Below are 11,021 nucleotides of genomic sequence, written 5' to 3' on the forward strand. Positions count from 1 at the left end.
TATTTATACAGTCTTTGTTTTAGTTCTAAATTATTTTTTGAATGGTAGGTTATAATTATAATTATTATTGTTGTTATTATCAATATTACTGTTAATAATAATAATAATAATAATAATAATAATAATAATAATAATAATAATAATAATAAGAAGAAGAAGAAGAAGAAGAAGAAGAAGAAGAAAATAAGAATTTATTAATCAATTAGTTTATTTTTTTCATTACATTTCTCACTATCTACAAACATGTTATTTGGGGTGGGCATTTCAAATACTATTGTGTATTTACTAGGAACTATTTAACTCATGCTCAAAGATCACACATCCCACTCAACTCCCAAATGACAAGGAGTACTTGTGGTACACATTGTGTCATGCTAGCTTTACTTCATTATTATTAATTTATTAATTTATTAATTTATTTAGGTTTAGTCCAAGTTTTGAGCACTATTACTGTACGGATAAATTAGATTTCCCCAATCTTAATCATGAAGCAAGTGGTTGGCACTGTTGCTTTAAAGAAAGAAGGTTCTCGATGTGACATTCTTGGTTGTCCAGGCTTTTCTGTGTGAGATTTGCAGTTCTTTGTGTGCAGATGACAATCTGGTAATCAGGGTGCACTTTAGAATTGATTTTATTATTGCTGTTGTTATCCCAGTTGCTTTCTTGTTAAATAAAGATGCTGTGTTGCAAAAAAGAAATCTCTTTTGAAATGAAGAGAGGTCGTAATGTGTTTGACAGCACTGCAGCTATGGATCTGAGACCTCTAAGGGGTTGATAACAGCTCTGACTGCAGCGAAGAAGTATATTATTTTATTCTTATCTCCTCTGACTCTCGTCTGAGGAGATGAGAGAGATGCTTTGATGTTACTTAGTTGTTAAAGGGTAATTTGCAATGGCCAGATATTTGAGGACAACCTCTGCTTTTTGATCTCTAAAATGCAGCAGGACTTTCTGTGGAAAAAAAATTGTCACAGTTTAACAACAGTGCTGCCTGAGAAAGTTTTGGTATGCTCAGGTTCTTTGTGACACTATTACAAAATCACTGAATACAGTACAGAATTCATAATGAACTCTTTTCCCTCTCCTACTAATGGTAAGTCTGCGTGGCTCAGTGACGTCTTGGCAGCTTTAGCGGCAGTACATTAGCGGCAGAGTGACACAGTACCTCTTCTTTTATGTCATAGGTGTCAAACTCTGGCCCGCGGGCCAAATTTGGCCCGCAGCCTAATTACATTTGGCCCGCGAAGCCATACCAAATTACTATTAGAGCTGGCCTACTGGTATTATACAGCTAATATATATATTGTTTAGTATTAAGCTTTGCTTGTTCCATATTCAGTTTTTCAGCAAAACGTGTTTGAGTCCATAAAAAGAGATTCATTCTTATATCTGGAGGAATAAATATATTTCAATAAATATTAACGTTAGCCCGCGACTTTGTTCCAGTTTTGAATTTTGGCCCACTGTGTATTTGAGTTTGACACCCCTGTTTTATGTCATCAGTGTGATAACACTTCAGCCAGGCAGCACTCGCTGGAGAATCAAGCTATCAAAAACGTGAGTAATCTGTCTGGCATCCATATTTACATGCAGTCATCCTCAAAAAGTAAAAACATATATAATTCACCTTAAAGCTATTTTATAATAAAAACAAAACAAAACAATTAACAGGTTTTAAATGGCATACAAGCTGTGGTCCCGATAGACTGAAATCTTAACAAACGCCTACAGATGGCAGTAGTGCACGGCTAGGAAAAGAGTGAAAACGGTACTCTCGCGTTATTTGCAACGTCACGTCAGTCCATGATGGCTGAAGATCCTGGCGGAACATTTTTCAATTTCTCTGTGATTTTTCTTTCTTTCTCTTTACCTCAGCTTGCCATAGAGACATGGCAGGACTCACAGTCACGTTAAGCGTCCACAGATCTTTGGTATCGTCATGCCCAAGAAAGGGAACCGAAAACGGCTGAAATTTAAGGCCGGGGACGTTTGTTCGGAATCAGGTAGGATATGATTAGCCAGAAAGCTAGCCCGCCTTCTGCTCCCTTCTCACATTCTGCTGAAGTTTCTGTCATGTTTCCCCAACTTCATAAAGCCAAAAGGCATTCTGCGGTTTTACAGGTGACCAATGCGATTTGCAGTGTTTGTGTTATTCTTTTAAGCTGGCAAGTTCATTTGAAATCACGTGACAGGTCAGCAGGGTGCGCCGGTGTTCCAGATTAACTGGCTTTGGTCGAACAGATGTGTGGCAGATTTGCGTTTCAGGCGCTGCTACCGACAATCGGCGTGGTGTTAATTGTTTGCTGTTTTCGCGATTGCGTCGCACATGAGAATATCACCTGGTAAACTCGCGACATTTTTAAGCATTTTTTGTTCAACAGCAACAAGACTGACGGAGTGTGTTTGAGATGACATCACAAGTGTCACAGATGACACATTTGGCGCTTTTTTTTTTTCTTTTTTTTTTGTTGGTTTGTCGGTAGCAGCTCCTGAAACGCAAGTCTGCCACACATCTGTTCGACCAAATCCAGTTAATCTAAGCGCCAGTTAATCTGGAACACCGGTAAGCTTCAAAACTGTGACACTGTGAAAAGTTAAGCTAATGATCTGCTGTTCTTTTCCTTAGTCACTGTAGCTGATTATGCTGATGCCGACCCAGCCGTTGTGAAGTCGGGGAGGGTTAAAAAGGCTGTTGTAAATGCGATTGAAAAAGAAGGTAACCTTTGATGACTGAAGTTATACTGTGGTTGATTCCTGTCCTGGTGCTTTACTTATAATCTTCTGTTTCAGTGAAATTACTCTGCGGCCTGGAAGCATCGCAGGGTGCTGTAGAGGAAGTCCTCTCCTCCGCAGTAAGCGTCAAAGCAGACGCTTTGGGCAGTAGCGATGAGCAGGACCCTGAAGAAGATGGAGAAAACGAAACTAAAGTGTCCCGCAAAAAGAAGAACAAGAGGAGAAAGGGTATCATTTCACTTTAGTATTAATGTTACACCATGACAGTTTACTAGCATTAAGAAAAAGTGAAATTTCCATTCAATAAAGAAAAAAAAACAAGTCTCTCAACAGTCAACTCATTTTGGGCAAGCTGTTGCTCATTCATCTAGCAACTAGAAGATCAATGGTTTGATCCCTCCCACCTCCAAAGCTTATAGACGGATTCTTAGCAAGATGCTGAATCCTGACTTTCTCTGGTAGATCCAATGGAGTTTGATGGGGTGTGAACATTAGGATAAGGATGCACAGACAAAAGCATCTGTACACACGAATGTGTGTAAATGAGGTTTGTAGTGTGAAGCGCTTTAAGTGCTTAGATTGAGTAGAAAAGGACTATATACCAGTCCATTTACCATTGCTGTTAATACAAGACCCAGTCTCAACAGCAGGTCGGGAACAGTTTTGCTCCATTTCAGAAAACACTGTAGCCAATCAAAAGCACACCAATTGAACAAACACCCTCTGAATTCCATACCCAATTAGTTTCATTGCAGCCCATGACAAACGTACGCATTCATATAAAAGCTTGTGCAGTCTGGCTGACTGGGGAGTGACCTGAGTGAAGTCAACTTGTATTGTAATGGGGAGGCAAGCAAATGCAGCCAAACAGACATGAAAAAAAGAAACTAGTCCTGCAGCAATGCATCCACTGGTACTCTGCCTAGGAACAAATTCTTACTTACTTACAAATTCTCAATATTAAAGCTTTATTAGAGAGACATTTCAAAGCATAGCACTACAGCATTAGTATTAAAATACCTGGTACATCAATCTATCCTCACTGACCAGCAGCTGCTTCCACTCTCAAAGGGGCCCAGGTTTAACATATAAAAAACTAGATATTAAAAAAATTGCAAAAAAAATATACTTAAAACACTATAAAGCAATACAGTCATTCCTGCACTCTAATATTCTCTGACACCAACAGGGAGAGAGGTGTGCACTTTCCTCACTCCACTGGTCTGATAGCAACTCACAAAACATCTGTTCCACCTATAATTGATTTTATATACACAACACAGCTAAGTAAGACGTGTGCCTTTTTTACTTCAATGCTAACGGCCACATTAAGTATATAAATATAATCACAAAAATTTGTGGACCATTGTGCAAAATACATTTCGAAACTAGTATGTTTAACTTGGTACTGATTGTGTTTTCTTTGATTTCTTCACAGAAAACAGTGAGAGCAGTGATGGTGTAGATTATCCGGTGGACATTTGGTTGATGCTCTCCTCTTATATTCGGCCTGAGGATGTGTGCAGATTTGCTCTAATCTGTAGGAATGCCTGGACGGTCACTTGCACTGCAGCTTTTTGGACTAGGCTCTACAGGAGGTTAGGTGGTTTTGTGATTACTTGCGTACTGGCACTGATAAAAAGTATTGTCACAGAGTAGTCGAGTGTTTGTGATTTCCACTGTTGAAGGCACAGTATATGTTTATGATCTGCTGCTTACTGGATTCATGCATTTGAATGGTGCTATGTGATTCACTTACAGCAGTAGTTCATGTGGAATACAAGGAAAGTGTACAGTTTTCATGCTCCCACCTCTGAGATTTGTATATATTGCCAGCATAGGGGGAAATTATTAAATGTGTCATCCTACAGATAATAGTCCTTGTTAAAACATAGTAGCACATCGTTAATGTGGTGATAGAAGCGCTGAATACAGTGAAAACGGTGTAATTAGTCCTAGTTAACATCACCTCACATCATTCCTCCTCCTCTGCTCTCTCTTTTTAAAGACACTACAGGATTGATGTTGAGCTGCCACTTCGCCTCCAGCCTGTCTCTTTTGAGAAGATGCGTTTCTTACGGGCTTGTGTGATTCGCTCCCTTTTCCATTTATATGAGCCGTTCACCTTGCGCGTGTCAAAGATTCCTCCACTGCCAGAATCCACACCCACTACCTTACTCAACTCCAAGGTAAAGCTCCTCAAAGACCTTTTTATTATAGTTGAGGTGGAGCTGTTTGATTTACCTGCAGTCATATGCAAGCAGATGGATCTATTTGCGTATGGCTGATATTAGTGTGTGACCTCTGCTTTGGAGTTGGATAGAAAAGAAATTCAGTGTTTATAACGACTATTATCAACACTGATATGATTTTAGACTTGAGGATGCAAGTTAGTACTAGACCAAACTTTCTATCACGTGAAGGAATTTCAGTGTGGCTTTACTGAAAACTCTGATCTCAGTTTTTCCACATGCAAAATGCATATTTCTCAGTTTGCTTAACTTCCTTTCCAAGAAATAATTACGAACATCTGCAAAGAGCAGGACTCCCAGCTAGAATTTCATTGTGTAAATGTCCGCCTTTTTTCTTTTACAGTGTTTACTTTTCTGGGTCAAAAAGGTGTCAGGGACTCGGTCTGAAACGTTGTGGGAGTTCAACTTTAAATTTTTAAAGCAGGTAACATCATTTGCCATCATTTTATTTGGGGTGGGCATTTCTAATACTATAATGTGTTCTCTGGGAACTATTTGACTCATCTTTAAAAGATCACCCACCCACCTCTACTCACAAATGACAAGGCGTACTTGTGGTGCGCCAGTGTCATGGCAGAGTTTGCACTGGAGCTCATTTTGCTTTAGTTTTCCGAATCTTTTCTCAGCTGTAGTAGTCATCAGCTTCACTTCTTTCTCCTGTTTGTGCATTGCTCCACACAATTTTCTTCTCCACGCTGGAAACCCGTAGTTCTATTTTTGTTGTTTAATGCTGGTTGGCAAACAACTTCTAGGTGCATTATTGCCACCATCTGGCTGTAGAGGTGCATTACATTCTGTGAAGCACTGGAAGAAATAATTTTGAGATGTAGACAATACAGAAACTTTTTTGTATAATTAAACTGATATTTTAATAATTGAAAATAAATCTTAAGCATCCTTTTATATCCCCACATATATGTAGAGACTAAGATACAGCGGTTGAGTTTGATGATGTATCTTATTAGCCTCAGATAAAAGGAAACTGCTTGAAAAAGCTGTTTCTCCATCCATTTAGGTTCACTGCTTAACGTAGACTGACTCATTCATCACTAGCAACATTTCTGACAAACACTCTGTTGACTCTGGCTTATTGTGAGTTCTGCTTTCATGTTTTCTGTTTTAAATGTGTCTCTCTGGTGTCTTTGTCTCAGCAGGGAAACGGTAGGAATGGTTGTGCCAAGTCCTTGTGTATGCCTAGACAGTACGAAGATGTTCACATGAATCCAGACTCTGACTGCTATGTGCTTCAGGTCACCACCCTCAACTTCATCTTCACCCCAGTAGTCATGGGCATGACGCTGAGCCTGGCAAGTAACTCACCTTGTTTTTTTTGCCTGCTTTAATGTTCCTTTGAGTACTGGCGTGTGTTATTCTGCAGCTGACCTTTACAAGGTAGCAGTGTCAAGTGCTGCCTATAAAGTTTTTAAATGTATATAAAAAGAGTTTCATTCAGTGAAAGCAACTGTCTCGTGGCATACACAACCAATCAGTAGGTTGTTGTGGTAACTCTTGTTTGAATTGATTGATGCTTAAAATAAATGTAATACTCCTCACTAGTATATTATTTTATTAGACAATTGACATTCAATGGCATTAAGATTAAAGAACAAAGATCGCAACTATTAATTCAGCTGATGTGACCCATTAGTATGCTTTACCAGTTAATTATTTTTACTGTGTTAAATGGCTTGAAATAAGTTAAAGTTAAAGGAAATGTGATCAAAATGAAGTTCGGTGTCAGTGATCAATCACACAGGAAGGCTTCAGAGAGCTCTTATGTACTGTTCTGTTGAATTTTACTAGACACCAGCTTTATTGACGTACTTGGAAATACAAAATTTTAACCCTGTGTGTTGTTGATAATATAAGACATTTTTACTTTTCTTTTTCCAAAAATCTTCTGTTAAATAAAGTGACTGTATATGTTTCCTCACATGACAAAAGGTTGATTCTTCTTCTGAGCTACAGACTAGAAACTCATGGACTTTTCCTCTTGTTTTGCCTCCTAGTTCACAATAAATGTAAGCACAGACATGCGCCACCACCGCGTTCGGCTTGTGTTCCAAGACTCGCCACTCCAACGGGGGAAGAAAAGAGCGGATCAAGGTGGGACCCAGGTGGTGTTGGATCCTGTACACAGTGTGAAGCTCATGGACTGGTGGCATCCACAGTACCCCTCCTTAATCTACTCATGAGTCTCTCTTCTCAACCCCTACTACAGCAGGCATTGCATCAGGAACCTCATTATTATCTCGCTACACTCATAAAAGACGATACTTGATGATCTGTATATCATGTTCAGTGAAGGTTTTTTGCAAATACACATTTTGATTGTGATTGTTAGATGTTTAGTAAAAGCCAACACTGAATTGAAGTGTGACGGTCTTGTCATAGACACATGGGAGAGGGGACCCTGTAGTATAATTGTTGCGATTTTTCACAGACTACATTGCTGCATGTTGAATGTACATGTATAACACATTTTCTACTCTGGATTTAAAAAAAAATAATAATCAGAAAGCTCATAAAGGGATTAAAAGGGTGGGAAAATTGTACTTTGTTAGATATTTGATTTTATAGTTGCTTGACAATTCTTAAAATACTTTGGCATGTTACTGCAACAACCTTTCGATTGATTTTAGTTTGAAGCGTCCTCACTTAGTATTATGTGAAAAAGATTGAATCAGCTCTGCACTGAAGGGGCCAAAGAGATGATTTACCTCAGACATCATCTGCTGATGCAGGCAGTGTTTTGTTTTTGCTTTTTCTTGGTTAATAAGATCTTGATTGCCTTGCTGACTCTGTGAGCTGTGTTTTGTACTGCCACCCTTGCAGTGTTTCTTCACCGTCAACTTTGAACGTGTTCAGTGTCTTCATGTGTGTTGAATGTGTGTACAGTTTTACCAGTCACATGATGATCATGGGGGGAGCTACCACTCATACCGATTTATCCATCCATGTGTTTGACAGAGTCACAGTAGACTTTTTTTTGTCCCCCCACAGCAGACAGTTTGACTTTGGGAACAGTTTGTGAAAGCACAGGTGGAGTTATTGATGATGTAATTTTGCTATGTTTCCCAGTAAGCTATTACAGCATGCAAAAGAGTAAGACCTCCCCCAGGTGGAACATGACAATCATTCATCAACCTGTGCTTTCCTTGCTGTGACAAATTAAAAAGTCTGTTTAACCTGAACTTATTTGCACATCTGTTGTGGGGTAAGAAGTCATTAGATTTAACCATATGCAGTTGCCATAATGTCTTTTTGGTGGCATTACCCAGTAGCAGAGGACGGCTGGTTTTTCTGGTTGGCAGCTGCTGATTGCTTTCGAGTCGGGGACTAGTTTTAACAAATGAGTTTCATTGATAAATCACTGTAGTGAAATAAAAACTGAAACTGCCCTACCAGAGTTCTCTGGGTTGCCTTTGAAATGTTGAACAATGTTTTATTTTTTGTTATTTCCCTCTTATAGTCATAGTAGGTATTAACAAAGACTTTATAAGGTATTATTTTACCAGTATAAAACCAGTCACAGATGATCCACATAACTGTGATGAGAATTTTCAGCTCCAACGTGCACCGGATAATCCTCCTTCACATCTCATATATGTGAAGGTTTTCTCATGCTGCTTCTAGAATTAAAGTAAAAGAGTTTGTTCTGTATTGAGAAATATGACACTGGGATCCATTCAAAGTAAATATACTGCTCAAAAAACAAAACAAATGTCAGATCTCAGTGGGGGGAAAATGCGGATCTTTTTACTGATATTTGTGATATCTGGAAATGTGTCGGGAACAAAAAGATGCCACATCGAGATTAAAATGATCAACCTACAGAGGGCTGAATTCAAAGTCTCCCTGAAAATCAAAGTGATTAAATGATGCAGCATGCAGTCCACTTTGCTGAAATGTAATTGCAGCCACTCAAAACAGTACTTGGTCGTTTGTATAGTCTCCATGACCTTGTATGCATGCCTGATGATGTTGGGGCATGCCTCTAAAGAGATGACGGTGTCATGGGGATTTTCCAGCTCTGGACATCAGTGAGCTCCTGGACAGTTTTAGGTGCAACCTTGCAGCATCACAGAGGTGTTTTATTGGATTTAGGTCAGGTGAGTGTGGGGGACAGTCGATGGTATTATTTCATTAATCCTCCAGGAACCTCCTGCATCCTGATACTTAATGACAGTCAGGATAATGTTGCCTAGCCTGTAGAGGTATGTGGGTATTTCCATTGATACGCCTCCTCAGACCATCACTGACCCAAAAGTATTCACGGGGCTTCACTTATTCCACATTTTGTCATGTTACAGCCTTATTCCAAAATGGATTAAATTTGTTTCACCTCAAAATTCTACACACAATACCCCCATAATGACAAAGTGAAGAGAAAAACTTCTTGCAAATGTATTAAAAATAATTAACATCCCCATAGGTATTCACAACCTTTGCCATGACACACAGGTACAACTGAGCTCAGCTGCGTCCTGTTTCCACTAATTGTCTGTCACACCTTTATACAACTTGATTGGAGTCCACCTGTGGTAAATTCAGTTGATTGGACATGATTTGGAAAGGCACGCACCTGTTTATATAAGGTCCCATAGCTGACCAATTATGTCACAGTACAAACCAAGCAATGAAGTCCAGGGAGCTGTAACAAGGCACAGATCTGAGCTGCAATACAGAAGTGTTTTTACAGCATTGAAGGTTCCAGTTAGCACACTGGCCTTCATCATCTGTAAATGGATGAAATTTGGAACCAGTAGGACTCTTCCTGGAGTTGGCAGCCTGGCCAATTTAAGTGATCTGGGTACAAGAAACTTAGTCAGCAAGGTTCCCTGTCAGAGCTCTGGCATTGCTTTGAGGAGAGAGGAGACCCTTTTAGAAGGACAACCATTTCTGCAGCATTCCACCAATCAGGCCTGTAAAATAGAGCGGCCAGATGGAAGATAACCCTCAGTAAAAGGCGTATGACAGCACACCTGGAGTTTACCAAAAGAACTGATGAAACAAAGGCTTTCGAATATTGAAGACCTCTTTTTTATTATTTATTTTAATCAAGATTGAAGTCTCTGGTTTAAATGCCAAGTGTCATGTCTGGAGGAAACCAGGTACTGCTCATCACTTGGCCAATACCATCCCTACAGAGAATCAGGGTGGTGGCAACATCATGCTGGGGATCTTTTTGGCAGCAGGAAATGGGAGACTGTTATGGGTCAAGGGAAAGATGAATGCAGCAAGTAAAGAGACATCACTGATGATATCCTGCTCCAGAGTGCTCAGGACCTTTGGCCTGGGGTGACTATTCATCTTGCAGCAGGACAAAACCCCTAAGCACACAGCCAAGATGACAAAGGACTGACTTCAAGACAACTCTGTAAATGTCTTTGAGCGGCCCACCCAGAACCCAGACTTGAACCTGATTGCACTTCTCTGGAGAGAAGTGAAAATTGCTGTACAGCAAAAAAATTGCATCCAATCTAATGGAGAAAAATGAATTTGAATGTGTTTTGAATAAGGCTGTAACATGACAAAATGTGGAACAAGTGAAGCTGTGAAGAAGATGGAATACTTTCTAGATACACTGCATCACCTCGTGCTACCTGTAGTGACACTGACCCCAGCCACATGCAAAACTAGTTTAAATGAAAGGGCAAAAGATGGGGGGAGGGGTGGTGACCTCCACCTGGAAAAACCATTACTGTTGTGGGCGGTTCTCATAGTTGCCTTTGTAGTGCACCGGTGAATTTCATAGCAGCAGATGAACTTGATTAACAACCCCCTCTCCTACCTGACTATCCAGATCAACATCCCAGAAATTTAACTGACGCTATGCTGTCTTTCAAAAGTGTTTAATTTTGAGCAGTGTGCCACAAAGACTGACATTTGTTAACGGAAGATCATCAACAGGCTGCACAATGAAACAGTCATAACAGATTTTCCTTTCGTTTAGTTCTTTGAGTGCTTTTGTTGAACGACTCGGAACTAACTTTGCAGTCAACAGGCATCACGTCACTACCTCAAAATAGCGCA

The 11,021-nt window shown here is 39.7% G+C and overlaps 1 protein-coding gene across 3 annotated transcripts; it reads left to right on the forward strand.

Annotated features, from left to right (window-relative positions):
• Positions 1–1,795: 1,795 nt before the first annotated feature.
• tmem183a (transmembrane protein 183A) lies at positions 1,796–8,394 on the forward strand. Of its 3 annotated transcripts, none has more exons than XM_087840666.1 (8): positions 1,796–2,003; positions 2,627–2,716; positions 2,791–2,961; positions 4,172–4,331; positions 4,742–4,922; positions 5,329–5,409; positions 6,137–6,296; positions 6,995–8,394. In XM_087840666.1, the coding sequence occupies exons 1-8, from the start codon at positions 1,940–1,942 to the stop codon at positions 7,264–7,266; spliced, it is 1,179 nt and encodes a 392-aa protein (XP_087696792.1). In that variant the 5' UTR covers positions 1,796–1,939; the 3' UTR covers positions 7,267–8,394. The 3 variants fall into 3 exon arrangements, with proteins under 3 accessions (XP_087696792.1, XP_006784471.2, XP_006784472.2); XM_006784408.3 differs by having other exon boundaries at positions 6,137–6,292; XM_006784409.3 differs by having other exon boundaries at positions 6,140–6,292.
• Positions 8,395–11,021: the final 2,627 nt, after the last annotated feature.

Source organism: Neolamprologus brichardi, chromosome 5, assembly GCF_056152115.1.
Source record: "Neolamprologus brichardi isolate AB-2024 chromosome 5, ASM5615211v1, whole genome shotgun sequence".
NCBI lineage: Eukaryota > Metazoa > Chordata > Actinopteri > Cichliformes > Cichlidae > Neolamprologus > Neolamprologus brichardi.

Bases quoted from the DNA above. Each gene is read 5' to 3' on its own strand.
- tmem183a (XM_087840666.1), top strand. From the start codon at position 1,940: ATGCCCAAGAAAGGGAACCGAAAACGGCTGAAATTTAAGGCCGGGGAC. The intron at 4,923-5,328 runs GTAAAGCTCCTC...TTTCTTTTACAG, and splicing joins CTACCTTACTCAACTCCAAG to TGTTTACTTTTCTGGGTCAA. The intron at 6,297-6,994 runs GTAACTCACCTT...TTTGCCTCCTAG, and splicing joins CATGACGCTGAGCCTGGCAA to TTCACAATAAATGTAAGCAC.